The sequence below is a fragment of the Myotis nattereri genome (genome assembly GCF_964212035.1).
Source record: "Myotis nattereri genome assembly, chromosome: 3".
Classification (NCBI taxonomy): domain Eukaryota; kingdom Metazoa; phylum Chordata; class Mammalia; order Chiroptera; family Vespertilionidae; genus Myotis; species Myotis nattereri.
Window position 1 is genome coordinate 21,843,849 of NC_138077.1, and position 15,905 is coordinate 21,859,753.

Genomic DNA, 15,905 nt, shown 5'->3' on the forward strand with positions numbered 1-15,905 from the left:
CCGGCCAAGGGCACATGCCCGGGTTGTGGGCTTGATCCCCAGTGGAGGGTGTGCAGGAGGCAGCCAATCGATTCTCCCTCATCATTGATGTTTCTTTCCCCCTCTCCCTTCCTCTCTGAAATCAACAAAGAAATATATATATCTATATCTATATATATTTAAAAGAAAAAGATTAATCTCTTAAACAGGACCTTTGTTGACATTTGCCTTTGCCCTTCTTCAATGCCTGTCATGTAAAGGGACAAACTGTTCACTACTTAGAGGCAGTTTTAAGTTCTACAGAAATATTATTAGAACATGTAAAACACTCTTTATTTACCATCTCAAAAATTACTCATTCATGCTAGGCTGTATTAGTTTTTAGTTAGAAACAGAACGTATTTAAGTGGCATGCCCAACATTTTTATATCCAAAGGAATCTTGTTTCTGTCAATGTAGCTGCTTTGTGAGGCTTTCTACTTTTTCCAGCCCTACTGCCAGCCACTGGTGAAAATTTGGAAACCTTTGGAATCCTCCTTAGCTGTAACTATTTATTTAAAAAAAAAAATTCTTAATGGCATTAAGTCTTCATCTCTTTGTGGGTGTATGTGATTTTCTGAAAATGCAACAAATCATTTGGAGCCACATATAGTTGATTAGTAACCAAGGTGGGTGAAAAAACGTTAATGGAAAACCTAATCCTATATAATAGAAGGGTATTATGCAAATCGACTGAACTGCAGGACTGGTTGCTATGACACGCACTGACCACCAGGGGTCAGACGCTCAACACTGGAGCTGCCCCCTGGGGGTCAGTACACTTCCACAGGGGAGCACTACTCAGCCAGAATCTGGCTCAAGGCTGTCAGGAGTCTCTCCCGCCTCCGCAGCAGCACTAAGGATGTGCGCCTAGAGCTCCCAGGCTGGGAGAGAGCACAGATCAGGCTGGGGTGCACCCGCCCACACCCAGTACGCAAATCTGATGCACTGGGCCTCTAGTGTAACTATAAAACACTGCAATATTTTATTATGGCCTTTTAAAATTTCTAAATTCACTTCCAAAATATTGGGAAAATAACTCTCAATATAAGTAATTTGAAAAATATTCATTTGGATACACAATAATGGCATTTTCAAAACTTCATTTTTGTGTCCAGATTTTACTTTATCAGCCAACCAGGTTCTGAGGGCCTCACCTCATTACTGAATTATCCTAGCCTAGATAAAAATCATTGAATATATAAATAAACTTTAAAGCCCAATAGTTGGGTCTGACTCACTGTCATGTTAAAAGTTTGGGTTTGTTCATGAGGACAGTTCACTTTAGAAATAGTACTTAAAACTGACTTATCCTTTAATGTTACACTCCCATTTCCTTTTTCCATATAAACAGGGAAGACTTAAGAAATGTATAATCTCAAACTAGGTAAGAATAGGTTTGCTAGAAAATCAGTATAGTCATTTTACTATTAAAATTCTGCTCATTTAAATAATTTATTTAATAAAATATTTGAAGAAGCAGTTTAGAAAAACAAGATTTGTATTTTATTTCCTTGTAAAAATCTTTACACATGCAGACAAACCAGTGTTAAGAAAGTATTCACCATCATTTAAACAAATAACCACTTAAATAGAACAGTGTCTGCAATTTTATCTGTATAAAAATAAGATACATTTTTACAGAATTCACACTCCAGTTCTTATAGCAATAAACAATACACAACTCTAATAAGTACAATTGAACCCGACCATGGTTTTCAATTAGATACTGCTAGGGCATTTTAATGTGCAAAAAAAAAAAAAAAAAAAAAAAATTAACATAGTTCTTTTCAAGAGAAATTGTCCTCAGTGTTTCTAGAGACCTAGAGGGTTTTTAAGAAATCAAATCCTAATCAGTTTGCTTTTAATGTTTTGATTATGAGTCCATACATCACACTGTAGATAGGCAAAACCAGGAATTGATGCAGGCTCAACCGAGGAAGTCAGCGCCTGTGCCTGCCATGTCCTGAGCGGCTGCCACCATGATGCTTGCCTTTATGGGACCTCTCAAAGGAGCGAGATCTTTCACGCCTGTCCCTATGATGTCCCCTTTCATGCCTGTGTTTCTTGGCCGCATCTGAGTGATCCCGAGACTTGCTCTGAGATCGAGAACGAGACTTTTTCCTTTTATGACCATGTCTATTTGAACTTTTTAAATCATCTCTGGTATGCTTGGCCTTAAGGTGAGGAGAACCATGATTATGATGTCTTCTTGGGCTTTCACTGTGACTGCGGGACCTGCTTCTTGATCTCGAGCTGTATGTTCCAGATCGACTCCGCCTATTATTGTAACTTAGACAATAAAAATTTGAGATTTAGATTCGATTTCTGCTGGAAACAGATTATTTTGGTGGTGCTCAAAACAAGTTCAAAACAAAACTATCAGGCCTGTACTGACAACAGGCTAGACTGAAGACTTTTATTAAATTTCTCCCCCTCACTACCTTCCCTCAAGCCTATACTGACAAATCTTAAACAAATGTAAATGTCTATATGCCAAGGAGAGTATTTAGTAAGTTTTACAGGATGTTCTAGATAGCTATGCTTTTTATTAAGTATTTCCCATACGTTAAAAAGAGCCACAATCTAATTATAAAGCTAATTAGAAAATTCTTTGGCTATAGTTGATTTATTAACCAATAAGTGATTAATGAAATAGTCAATTTTCTAACAGAAATCAGACAGAAAGACAATTTTTTCACACTTAATTTGTTCAATTTTTTTTTAAAGAGTAACTTTTTAAACACTCCAAATAAAGTTGTTTTTTCTAAGAGAATATTTACTTACTGTCTTCTTGGAGTATGTGATCTAGAATGTGATCGTGTTCTTGACCTTGATCGACTTGCACTTCTGCTATTTCTACTTCTCTTGCTGTCTTTTCTTACACTTCAAAAAACATAACAAAACAAAAAAACCAAACAAACAAAACAGTGTATTAGTTACGTATTTAGTGTGTTAGAAATTAATCACATATAAGATTCCTGGGGCCAATTCTAACTCAAGTATACTCACCCATTATAAGGGCTTTTGGAAGCCTGCTGTCTGTCTTCAGGTTCTTTTTTGACCATCTTCACATTAACGGAGATAGGTGACTTCTCTTCAGCCTTTACTTCTCTTGGTGATGCTTAAATAAACAAACATAATAAAGACATGTTAACTACTGGATTTAACAGAGGCTCAAAAGTTGTTCGTGCGTATAATGCAAGTATCACGCTTTCAAGTATGTCTTCAGTTGACTGTCAAGAGAAAATAGTAATGGCTTCTTAACATCGTTTCCTTGCAAATGATAAATGCTAAAGCATTCTAATAATCACACACCTTCAGTGCCCACCTCATTTCAATTCTGAATAAATCTTACATGGTTTAGAGGCTGGAGAAAATCCACCAAGGGTTGAAAGGGCTGGAGTTCCATCAGGATTCAATCCCTTTGCTTTTAATTTGGCTTCTTGTAAGGCCACTTTTCTTTTCTCCACTTCTTTTTCCAGCAATTCATAGTTTGGCTATTGGAGGAAAATGAAGTTAGTATCTCGCCTTCACAGTTTAGAGTGTTAGCATTGAGAAAGTATTAGCACAAACACGAGTAAACAGAATTACCTTTTTCCTGGTATAAAGCCTAAGAGTTTCTACACAGATATCCTGGATCTCCTCTTCAGTAGTACCAAAAAGAAGAAACCAATGGGGACGAGTGGGCAATGGAATCTAAACAGTGAAAAGAGAGTGGTTTAGATCAAATGTTTACTGTTTTTTATTAGGAGGACTAATTTATCCCACAGAACAAAACGGGCTATCTAAACCTACCTGAAGAGCTCTAGCTGCAAGGTAGATGCAAGCACACGCTATAGTCTCTGGTTGAAATCGAACAAATACATTGGTTCGAAGACTGTCATTCATATAATTCCTGAAAAATATTTTAATCATAAGCTCTGTACATAAACCAGTTCTAAAGCTTACATAAAATTGGAGACTCAATCTACTTTATTCTTTTTTCTTCTCGTATTTATATCTATATCTTCATATTCTAGCAAATAACAATTCTTAACTCAAAAATCAGAGAGATAAGAATTTAACACTAGAACAATTCTTCAGCTTTCCTATGACTAAATTCTTTTAAAATAATTCTATTATTCCAAATAGAACATATATGTAAAATTTTAAAACTATATTTTTATGAAAATCAATGCTTTAAAAGTCAATTCTGAATAACTAGTTTCAGAAATGATAAACCACTCCAACAATACTTCAAGCCATTAATTATTGACCATCTCTCCTTTATCCACAATGAAAAGCAGTGTCAACCAAGTTCTTTCAAAAAATTCAAAGTACTGTGACAGGGGTAAAAAGGTAAGCACTCACCAAGTTATATTAAGAAAACTAAGTACTTCAGAAAATCTAGACAGGGAAGTGAAGAGCAATAAATATATAAAACAGCCTTGTTTATATACCTTTTTTTGTGACTAAGTACAAAGAAAAGCAATTAACTACTTCAGCTAATAAACTGCTTGATTTCTTTAGTGAACCCTCCCCACAACATCCCTGAAGTATTGAAAAAATTTTACAAATTGTTTAAAAGGTTAAACTACAAGGTTGTTTCTTAAAAATCCTTACTGTAACTGCTAAAATCTGTTTTACAGAACATATATTAAAAATGTCATGCATTTTATAAAAGCAGTGAAACTTTTCTATTACTAATATTTACTGAATCCAAAACAAGTATGGCAGTCATAAGTCCAGAACATAAAATTAAGTCCTGTACACCTATTGTGTTGAGACAGTAGTTATGTCTGGACAACAAATCCTTGTTTTACTTTACCTTTAAATAAGCTAGCATTCCAAATCACATATCTGCATCTCAAAAGTCCAAGTTATAAAGTGCTTCGAAAAATCAAGTACTTCTTAATTCTGTTATTGTCTGCAATAGCCCAGCAGCTAGAAATTCATCCAGAATGGAAATGGTGACCACTTTAAGCTACAAGCTGTAGCTTCCTTTGGTAGAATTCATGCTATACATACTGAAAATTGAAATCTAGTCAAACTCCTAACAAAAAAATCACTTAATTCATAATGGTCGAATAACAATCTATCAAAAGTGAACTATTCATTTTGATAGTTACAGGTATACATTCAATACATAGGCATGTTGAATAGTTACTTCTAGAAGCAAATATACAAATCCTTTTGACACCCCGACAGAACTAGAAGATGCTGCCAGATGGATATGGACCACTTCAGTGAATCTCGGATGAGAGCTTGCACTGGATTGGCTGGAGAGCAGGGCAGCCAATCAGGCCATCCTGAGGTCATGGGCTGAAGTGCAGAGGGCAGAGTTCTATGACTTACCATCATGGACTACCCTTTAATTAAAGAGTAGAAAAAAGAACAAAGTTAAATTGAGTTCTCCATTAAAAATAACTAGTCAAGCCAAGAAAACAGGAAGCAGAAATAAGCATTATTTACCTTTTGATTAAAAAACAAAACAAAAAAAGCACCAAAAGAAACTCATCTCATTATTTTGGAAAGGGAAAACGAAACTTACTTTATTTCTGCTTCTGTTTTCCTGACTAGGAAAAAAATGTAAAAAAAAAACCAAAACAACTTACCAGGCAGTTTGAACCAGGGTTTGATTACGTTCACATTCTAAGACTTGTAAATACATAAAAATGATCTGAAGGACAAGGGGAAAAAAACTCAGTTTAGCACAACATTGGTTCTTTCCGAGTACAGAGTTCAATGCATATAAGTAACTGAAAATGTTAGATTCAAATTTTAATTCTTCTGTAAACTACATAAATTATACAGACCAATCTAAAATGTATCTGAATCAATGTGGGTTATTATGCTACAAGATTCCATAAAAATTATTTTAAAATGTTTCAAGATTGTACAGGGAAAAAAATTGGGTTATTTCAATAAAAAACAATTTTTCATGAATACTAAGTGGCAGGCATTGTGTCTACAAACAAGATTATAGCATTTAATTTCCCAAGGTACAACTCTGCCTGTCCCAAACCCTAAACACTGTTTTAAAAGTTATATAATGGGCATGATACATTGTAAAGCTCGAAGTGGGTATTATAGTAAGTATCAAACACTGAATGTTTCTACAGTGAAGTTTATCACACTATATATAAGTAGCTTTACCTCAGTTCAGATGAGGTATTTTAGGAACTGTATTACAACTTTAGAGTTGTGAAATCTAAGAACAGAGATATCTGCCAAGGTCACTCAGCTAATGGCAGAGACAAGTTTCTATTGCAGAGAGTTCTGCTTTCAGGGCATCCATTCTTGTAACTATTTTGCTGTTACTTATGTCAGCCACATGCAAGCCAAGACTTGCTAGAGAAACCTTTGAACATTCAGAAACAGTAACAGTAAGCAGCCAACACAGCTTGAACATTTTACAATGCAATAGGTAGCATGCCAGACTTTTTTGTGCATATACACACACCCACATATATATATAGAATTTATTCCTTGGAATGAGTTATTTCATAAACTCTGTTTCTAGGTAGGGAAAACTGGGTTAACCACAGAGGCAAAAAGAACTTATCAATGCCTACACAACAGTAAAGTTTTGAATCTGTCTTTTTGACTCCCATTTTTCTGATAAACTTCAAAATCTAAAAGGTCGCATTTAAAAACCAAGGTGGACTCTCAAATATAAACATATATTCATGTAAAATAAAAGTTTAAAAAAACCCTAATACTTACGAATACAATTCCTGTACTCTATAACTCACCTTATGGGGATGCTTGACATGAACACAAAATCCCAACTCCTTTAGCACCCTCCTCTCTGCTTTGATAACTTGATTTTTGGTGTTAATGTAGTTCTGATCAAGGATGAGGGGGCTTGGAGTCCTATAGTTTGTAAGAAATAAAATCAAAACTGTTTTGCACATCCAAAAATTTTTATTTGTGGCATCTCCGTTTTCCCTTCCAACCAACTATTGGCAACAGAAACCAGCTTTTTAAACTCCTGCAAACAAGTTAAGGCATTAATCTTGTGCTGTCCAAGTTATGCTAATTAAATATATACTTTCTAGACTAAATTCCTATAGAACTAACTCAATCCTGCAATGGAAATAATTCACTCTACCTCTCTTGTATTTATCCTTGGTTATTTCATATGGATACTTTGGGAATATATGTTGCTTAACGTCAGTGACAGCTATCACAAATCTCATTAGTCTCCAGACTCTCTGCACTGACAAAATCAAAGTGCTCCTGAAAATATTTACTATAAGACCTTATAAGATTATAGTGATTTTACAAAATATCAACTCTTGGTTACTTTATGGCCAAAATTAAAATTAAGGGAAAAAATATTGGGTAGCTAGTCCACATTTCCCCCGCAATGGGCAATTTGTTTAAGCAAATTGTTCTAAGATTCTATTTCTGTTAAAGAAAATAATCTGGAAACCAAAGATTTAGTTCAATTACCAAAATAGTTTATACAATTAAATCAGATTAAAAATTCAAAGTGATCAATAAAAACCATGCCTAAATTTTGTTGAGTTGTAGTTATTAGGCAGTATATTTAGCAATGCAAGAGAAGGGAGGACCATAATGAGGAAACCAGGACAACACTCAAGGTCTCTGTGCCAGATTCAAGTTTGATAGCTTCCAAAGTTATGATGCAGAAGGCTATCTAACAGTCAGGGGCTCAATGCTTTAGAAACAGCACATTCAATTAAAAGACTACCTTATTTAAGTCTTAAAATGAAAAACCGGTTTCTTTTATTTAAAGCTTTTAAAGCTTATGTTCAAAATTAGCTTCTTACTGAGAATTTTTTTTTGTTAAGACTTGGACTTTTCATTTAAAAGCCCATAAAATGCCCTAGTGTCCTTTGTTTGATACATTTTTAGACTGAACCAACAAAAATATATTTTTGTTAAGATATTATTAAAAATATTGATTATATGATATATACACGTATATGTAGGATATTTAAATATTTTCCCCATACTCAATTATCAGCCAAAAGATTCAAGAGCTTCTGCCCTAGGCAGAACACAACATCTATTTTAAAAACATAATAATTCTGAATATTACCCCAACTCACAACTCCTTTTACCATGCACAGCAAATCCAGAAAAATGTAAGCTAACACTTTAAAATCAAAAACCAATTTTAATACATCCACTTGAAAATTAGGTAACAATGTGAAATAAGCCACATTAACTACCCCTGTGGTGACATGTTATCAGAGAAGAAATCACTTATTTTCTCACATTTAAAATGATGAAAACTAGAATGCTTGCTAGGCTATTTCAATTTTTTTTAAATCAAATTGTATTAAACAAGACAGAAGCTGGCAAGCTGACAAAATGGAAAATAGCTGTTAAGATTAACAATGCTGAAACTGGCCTTCACTCAGTTCAATTCCTGTTACAGATATAAAAGGTGTGAGAAATGAGGCCATCAATTGGAGAGGGCCGATTTCTAGCATAGTATCAATGAATCCATTTTTATTAGGACAATAGGCTACAAGTTAACTATTCTTTGGAGGGGAAAAAATCAAATTTACCTCAAGACCAATAAATGTATACATGAAAGCATATCTCAAAGAACTTAAGGTTTATTATTTTTCAGGTTTCATCATGACAGGAAATTTAGAAGTTAAATCCACCTCAGGCTAATGTCTCCCTCAACAGGCATTAGGAGAAAGGAGACCTTCCGTGTTATAGTGGCACCCAGAACTTTAACTGTTAATCCATTGCAATTGGGACAGCAAAACTGCACCATTAGAAACCATATAAAAGCAGTTTTGTCTCATTTCCCATTTCTTTTGAGTAAACTCATTTATACATCTTACTAAAGCTTGCTTTAAAAGTTTCCTTCAAATTGTTAAAATTCATTTTTCTTGTAATTAACCAGCTAGATACTTATACTTGTTCAAATTATGGCTACTCTCTGCTAGTAAATCAGGCTTAATTATCAATTCTGCTTAAACCAACTGTTATTTTCCATCTACTCTGCCACGATCTTTACTTTCCCTCTATTTTGGTGTCAACACTCCAATAACATCAAATGATTAAGGAAACTAAATCCATTATCCACTATTAATTCAACTACATACTCAACTTTTTGCTTAGGCCTACTAATACCTACAGTTTTCAAAGTTAACTTTGTGGGTGTATAATCTAACACCTTCATTTTTGTGCAGAATTGGTTTTACCTCACAAACCAAGGAAGGCTCAATAAATGTATAATTTACAACTTGTATTTTGTAGGAGAAAAATGTGTTCGGATAAATAAGCAAGTAAAGGATCAAGAAAACCGTCTAAGCAAGTGGTTTCTTTTTATTAACATAGTATCAATTAGTACTTTCTGTAGCAATAAGCACATTAAATTGAATTAAGGAATGCCTTCCTCTCCAATTATGTTAAATCTCCTTTCTGATAAAAGTTTGAAGAGGTGGCATTTTAAAAAATCTCTTAAAAAAGAAATCATTTATTAAGAGAGAGAAAAAAATTTGTTATCAACTAACAACCAAATCTAACTCTACCTTACCGGCTTTGAAGTTTGTCATACTTTTCAAATTAATTTATATGAAAAGAACGATTTCCAAATTTTAGTCTTAATAGGAAATCTTGGGCTTTGACCATTAAAAGTTTATTATCTGCCCTCTTAGGACAGCTATTTTTCCGTTAGCATGACTTAGTTCAAATATACCTCAAAGACAAAGAAATCAGGATCAGGAGATGCAAAGTTTCACTCATGTAGTATGAAAACTAGTTCTTCAGGAACTATACTATAGTTTACAAAGAGGCAGACTCCTCCTGCTCAATACACAGAAATCTGCAATACGACTTCAAAGGAACATTCTTTTTTAGCAGTGTTTAAAAACAAAATGAAGGCCACCATTAGAGCCATAAAATAAAACTGCAAATGGAGGCTGGACTTATGACCGTTCTAACTTTCATCCATGATTTATATACATGTTGAAAATACACCATATGTACCAATGAGAGTGGTTGCACCAGTCTGAAGATGTCTTCTTTTAGACAACGAAGTCTTATCTTTGAAAGTTGTAAATTACACGTTTAATTGAGCCTTTCCTTGAAACCACAGAAAACCCTAATTTGCTGTGAATATGTTCCACCCCAAAAGCAAATTATAATTGGAAACTATTAAATTCAGCCATTTATTCTGAGTTTAAAAGACAATTACCAAACTACCAAAAAAATCAAAGGGGGAAACAGTCAAATAATACGGAATGTGGCTTGGGCATTGGTACTTTCTAAAAGTTCACCTGGTAATTCTAATGTGTAGCCGGGACTGAAAAACAATATCTAAAGGCTACAGAAATGATTCCTCCTTTGTAATTTTCTAGTTCACACTACAATAAGACTTTCATAAACTTCATTAAAATAAATAACATTAAAATAAGCTGACATTATTTTACCAACTGAAGTATAATACTGACAATACTTTCTAATGACATTAATCTATGAAAAAACAATATTAAGCTACAGTTATATAACTTGGACAGCAAAGATTAAAGCTTATAACAAGAAACAGGAGTTTTTCTAAATGGTTCAGCAGTGGCCAACCTGTTAGTCCCCGATTCCAGTGACCTATTCTCAGAGCACTGGCTTCTCCTTGGGGATTTTCCATACTTCACTCACTGTTGCCATGACGACAGCTTCATCGCTATGTACCACTCCACATCACCCAGGCTTTGGTAAATGTAGCTGGTCGCTGTATAGTCGGTTGCAAGGGAAAAAAGAGTTGAAGTTAATAACATATACAAGTTACGTGTCTGAGTAAACTTGTAATATGCATAGAAACACTTTTACATCCTGCTTTTTAAAAAAAAGGCTTCCATGCAATTAACAACTCCTTTTAAATTTCATGCTAGTCACTTCTAAGATCGAGACAAAAATCAGTCTCTTTGTAATGACCCCCCCAAAAAACCAGTTACAGACACAAAAGTCAGGTGAAATGTTTTACATTCCAAGATTTTTATAGTTAAGAACTACTCTCTGAAATGGAGGAAGAATGCTCTAAGGCTCACAGAGAAATTTCAAAGTAGATAATCATTATTAAGTGATAAGAGTTGGCTCAATGGTTCAAAAAATAACAGAAAGCTATTTCCTTTACACCAGCATAGAATCCTTTCACTGAAGAGCCTTGTTACTAGTGTGTTTTAAACACCCTGAAGAATCAGTGAGATATCTAAATGTAAATTTTAGCTCAGACCACACTAAATACCAAATTGAAATCTTCCCAATTTCCAGGAATTCCTCACCAAGAAGCTAAAAGATATTTTAAAATGAAATAAAAAATTAGTCTATCCCTGGATATGGTTAGGGTGAATGAGGAAAGATGGCAGAAAAAAAAACGTAAGAAAACTAAAAAAATGTGAAAACTATCTGAAGAGCAATGTTTCAAACTTTTTAACTCATCGTTTTAAGGTTACTTTTCTATTTGCTTGTCTCTGAACAGGTCTATTATGCCAACCTACAGATTCAGCTGATTAAGAAACACTCAGGTAGGATACTAAGTTGGCACTAACCAACACCCAATCCCCAAAACAACTTAAAATCCTTTTATAACTTCCTTTCAAACTCCATACAAGTTTATCTAACATCACAATTTCTTAAAAAGTGAAAAGACCTAATCTATTCCAGCTATCTCCTTCTGCAGCATGCACTAGAAGTCACCTGAAGTGCTGCAACTAAAATTTCTGGTCCTGTTCACATGAACATTAAATCCACATAAAGTGTTATGACGTAGCCACAACACCTAGAAGGCACTCTTTTGGTCTCTATTTTCTTAGAAGAGAAGTTAAAGAAGCCTTATCTAAATATAACCCAATCAATCAAGAGTTATTTTTCTAACCCACTCACTGGGACTTATCTGACCAAGACAAAATACCTGTTTAATCCCTTTGACTTCAAACTTTATCATCCTGCAGTCCTTTCAGATCCGGTATATCGTAGTTCAATGTTGAAGTACTCTTAACAAAAGCCAACCTCAATTGATACCGTGTTAACTGGGACTTCCGAGTAGAGAAACAATCTACACAAAACTGTGCCACGTTATGAACTTGAACTGCCGTTTAAACTTCCAGCCTTCAGTCTTCCAGAGAGGGGTGGGGAGAAACAACTTACAGATACACTCACACTTGAGCCCAACGCACTCCCTTTCTTGTTTAATCTTAAGCCACAGGACTGCTTCACAGCACTGTTAGGATTGTCCATAAATGAACTGCCTCTACAAACTCCAGATAGCTGGTTAATGGTGGGGGTTTTTGGTTTTGGGTTTGGTTTTTGGTTTGTTTTTTTTTTTGGTTATTAAGTATCAGTGTGCTCCTATGTGAATTTCAACACCTAAATAAGTTTCCCTGTGCATGGGTTTTCACTTGAGAGGAAAGCATGTTTGGTTTGATGATTGGTGTGCACAGTACAGCAGCAGCGAGAGATGTTGTGCTCAATCATGCCAATCTTACCTTTTTCCTCTTAACTGGCGTAGGTGGTGGAACACGTTAATCACGTCTCTTATTCTTCGGGGCGCTTCTTCGATTTTCGATGCAAGATTAATACAAGCCATGGCGACAATCTGAAGGAAGGAGCCAAGGAAAGCTTGTTAGAGGAGGGCTCTACCCCGCGCCGTTCGGAAACGGTGCCCCTCCCCAAACCTAACTGCCTTATTCTGCTGGAAAAACTTGGGGAGGACACAACTAGGACAACCTTCGGTGAAATAAAATTAAGATGACATTTCCAAGCCAGAAGCTTCCCGGCCACGTTAATTCTGTGAATTATTTTAATTGATTAATCCCTCCATTCTGAATCCAGAGACAATCAAGCCCAGTCTCACAGGGCTTTTGAGCTCAGCTGAAAATTCCAATTACTGATGGGAGGGCTCGGGACCCGGGACCCGGGACCCGGGACACATTCCACAAGCCCCCACTTCCGGGAGAGCGAGAACCAGGTACCGCGGCCCAAAGGAACCACTATCTTTCCGGGAGAGCTCGCTGCTAGCGCCGCCCCCCCACCCCGCCCCGCACCCCATTTCCGGATGGGGAAATCCTTTTGCCCTCGCCCCCGCCGTCCTTACCTCGAAGCTGTGTTTGACGAAAGACTTGGAGTAGAAGAACCGATGGAACAACACCTGCCCCGTTGCCATCGCCACCTGCAGACGAGAGAGAAGAGCGGAAGCGCCAGGGTCAGGCGGGCCCGCACCAGGCGCCGCCGCCATTTTGTGCCGCCGCTCGCTCCCCGGCCCTCCCCACCGCGAGCACCGCGGGAGCCTCGCCTCCCCGCCCACCGCCCCGCTCCGGCTGGGACCCGGGGAGAAAGGTCCCGAGGGGGTCCTTCCCGGCCCGCCCTCCCTCCCCCCGCCCTGCCGGCACCTGGTGGGAAGGGAATGCCGGGGGGGGGGGGGGGGGCGGGCGGAGCGGGGGGAAGAGGCGCGCCCGGCGGCCCGGGCCCGAGCACCGACCTGCGGCAGCCGGAGGAGGATGCCGGCGGCTTGGATGAGCTCGCAGCCCAGGATGCGCAAGTCCGTCTCGCTGCACAGGTCGAGCCCATCCTGCATGGACGGGGTGGGCGACAGCCGCTCCTCCGGGATCAGCGAGTGGTCGATGGTGAGAGAAACTTCCGAGTAGAGGCGGTCTCCGATCAGAATCCCTCCCGACGTGGTCGTGGTCGTGGTCGTGGTCCCCGAGCTCGAGCCGCCCGCGCTGGGGGCGGCGGCCGACGAGCTGGCGGCGGCAGCGGTCGCTGTCGGGTGAGGCCCGGACGCCATAGTCTCCGCGAGCTGCACGCACGCCCGACGCAGCCGGAACCCGGAGCGAAACTAACCAGCGTCCTCGGCGCGACGGATGTGCCCGTGACCGCCGCGTTCCGAGCCGCTTTACGCACCGTGCGCTTCCGCTCTGACGTCACCACGCGCAGCGGCGCGAGCCAACTAGTCCCTCCAGGTCCTCCCCCCACCCCACCCCGCCCCCCGCCGGCGGCGCCTCCTCCCGCGCGGCCCGGGAACTGCGGCCGAGGTGTGGGACCCCGGGGGGGACCTGGGTGGCCTGTCTGCTGGGCCCCCCAAAGTGGTCGGGGTGGCCCCAAGGTCTTTTTAGCTAAAATAGGTCCAAACGGCCTTGTCTGTAATGTTTTCAGCCACAGTAACAATGCGGGAGTTTTGCAAGCTCACCTCCTCCCCAAGTGAGACTTGGCAACAGTTACCACTGCCTCCGCGCGATGTTGGTGGTTTGTGTGGACCCTGCGTCCGCGGGCTCCCTTCGCGCGCCCTCTCCCGAGTGTTCGCATCTGCGGGGCGCAGTGGACCAGGGGGACCCCAGGGGCGACCTTCGCCCCCTCGGGCCGGTGCGAGTGCTAACCCAGATGTGTGGGGACACGCGGGGAATCCGGAGAGGAGTGCTTTATAGAATTTGTAGAAGACGGGAACGCCAGCCGCATCGGTTCCCCAAAAAAGGGCGTGGGGGAGCGAGTGGGGTCGGAGGCTGGAGGCCCGGGAGGGCGGCTGCTTTCGCCGGCCGCCGGGTTGCGGAGCCCCGCGCCGGCTCCCGGGGATCTGGAAAATCCCTGCTTTCCAGAAATAGCCTCGGGAGGAGAGTCTTAGGGGATGATCTGATTGTGCCCGGAGAGCCTGTCCTCCTCGGGGTTAGCGCGGCCCATATTGTTTCCTCTCTACTATTGGCTAGCAATCCCTTAACGACTGAAGCCGAACAATGATGCTGAGCCAAGCTGCTAGGTGTGGAGTTGGTCTTGGTTCACTTCATCTTTGGGTCCCACCCTTGAACTTCTGAGAGGTTGTCCGGGATGAGGCGCCCCGTTCCCTTTGGTTACACAGCTCGGCTTTAAGGCTTAATCCGTTTAATGGTGAAAAGAGCGCTGACACGGGGATCTGTAGGGCAACGGGAGTTTGAATACATTTCAGCTTTGGCAAGGATGTCACTAAGGCAAAATGCACTCAAAAATTCACTTTTGTAAGAGCATTAAGTCAACTCTGCTTAGTAAAGACTGACCAGTGGTTCTGAACCCTGGCTGCACATTCGCACCCTCTGGGGAGATGTTAAAAGAGGCTGATTGAGCCCTAGCCGGTTTGCTCAGTGGTTGGAGTGTCGGCCTGAGGACTGAAGGGTCCTGGGTTGATTCAGATCAAGGGTATGTACCTGGGTTGCAGGCTTGAGCCCCCGCCTCTCTCCCTCCCTCCCTCCCTCCAACCTCATTCCCTTCCACTTTCTTTAAAAATAGATGGAAAAAATATTTTCAGGTGAGGATTAACCAAAAAAAAGGAGGGGTGGAGAGAAATACTAAAATTCAGATTTATAAAGGGTCCAGAATTAGGAAGAACTAAGCATATGTTTTAATTGTCTAAAAATATTGCCAGAAATGAATTCAGGCAAGTGAATCTCTTCCATTAGGAAGGTAAATGATTGAGTTTTTTGTCACTCGAAGAAAAAAATGAAATGGAAAGTCTGTAATATAGTTTGTGTATTCTTTCAACAAACGTCCTACTCGTAGGCCCTTAGTCCACCCAGGCCTAAAAGGAAGTCAGTGATGATAACTAAAGTTGTGTTTCTGTTTCAAGACCTGCAGGCTTCAGATAATGAGTAAAGAGACAAACAGCGATATTCCTGATGTTTGTTGTTGTTAATTCTCACCCAAGGATTCTTTTCCATTGATTTTTGGAAAGAATAGAAGGGAAGGGGAGAGACAGAGAGAGGCACATTGATTGGTTGCCTCCTGCATGTACCTAGACCAGGGCCAGGAATGGAGCCTGCAACCGAGGTAGGTGCCCTTGACCGGAATCAAATCCAGGACCCTTCAGCCCACGGGGGGATGTTCTAATCACTGAGCCAAACCAGCTAGAGCATCTTGATGCTTAAGTCCGTTCTCATTCCATTAGCCTCTCTGGG

At 39.6% G+C, this 15,905-nt stretch overlaps 1 protein-coding gene across 2 annotated transcripts; it reads right to left on the reverse strand.

Annotated features, from left to right (window-relative positions):
* Window positions 1–1,501: 1,501 nt before the first annotated feature.
* On the reverse strand, window positions 1,502–13,891 carry CCNL1 (cyclin L1). 2 transcript variants are annotated; one of them, XM_081087892.1, is made up of 11 exons: window positions 13,469–13,891; window positions 13,085–13,159; window positions 12,477–12,586; window positions 6,756–6,876; window positions 5,616–5,680; window positions 3,817–3,916; window positions 3,613–3,717; window positions 3,377–3,518; window positions 3,031–3,142; window positions 2,806–2,904; window positions 1,502–2,310 (listed from the first exon to the last, which is right to left on the reverse strand). In XM_081087892.1, exons 1-11 carry the CDS (start codon window positions 13,772–13,774, stop codon window positions 1,962–1,964), a joined length of 1,584 nt encoding a protein of 527 aa, XP_080944018.1. In that variant the 5' UTR covers window positions 13,775–13,891; the 3' UTR covers window positions 1,502–1,961. The 2 variants fall into 2 exon arrangements, with proteins under 2 accessions (XP_080944018.1, XP_080944019.1); XM_081087893.1 differs by lacking the exons at window positions 12,477–12,586; window positions 13,085–13,159; window positions 13,469–13,891 and adding an exon at window positions 10,651–10,717.
* Between the last annotated feature and the right edge of the window lie 2,014 nt (window positions 13,892–15,905).

Bases quoted from the DNA above. Each gene is read 5' to 3' on its own strand.
- CCNL1 (XM_081087892.1), bottom strand. From the start codon at position 13,774: ATGGCGTCCGGGCCTCACCCGACAGCGACCGCTGCCGCCGCCAGCTCG. The intron at 5,681-6,755 runs GTGAGTTATAGA...CTTGTCCTTCAG, and splicing joins ATGTCAAGCATCCCCATAAG to ATCATTTTTATGTATTTACA. The intron at 3,143-3,376 runs GTAAGATTTATT...TGTTTATTTAAG, and splicing joins TTCTCCAGCCTCTAAACCAT to CATCACCAAGAGAAGTAAAG.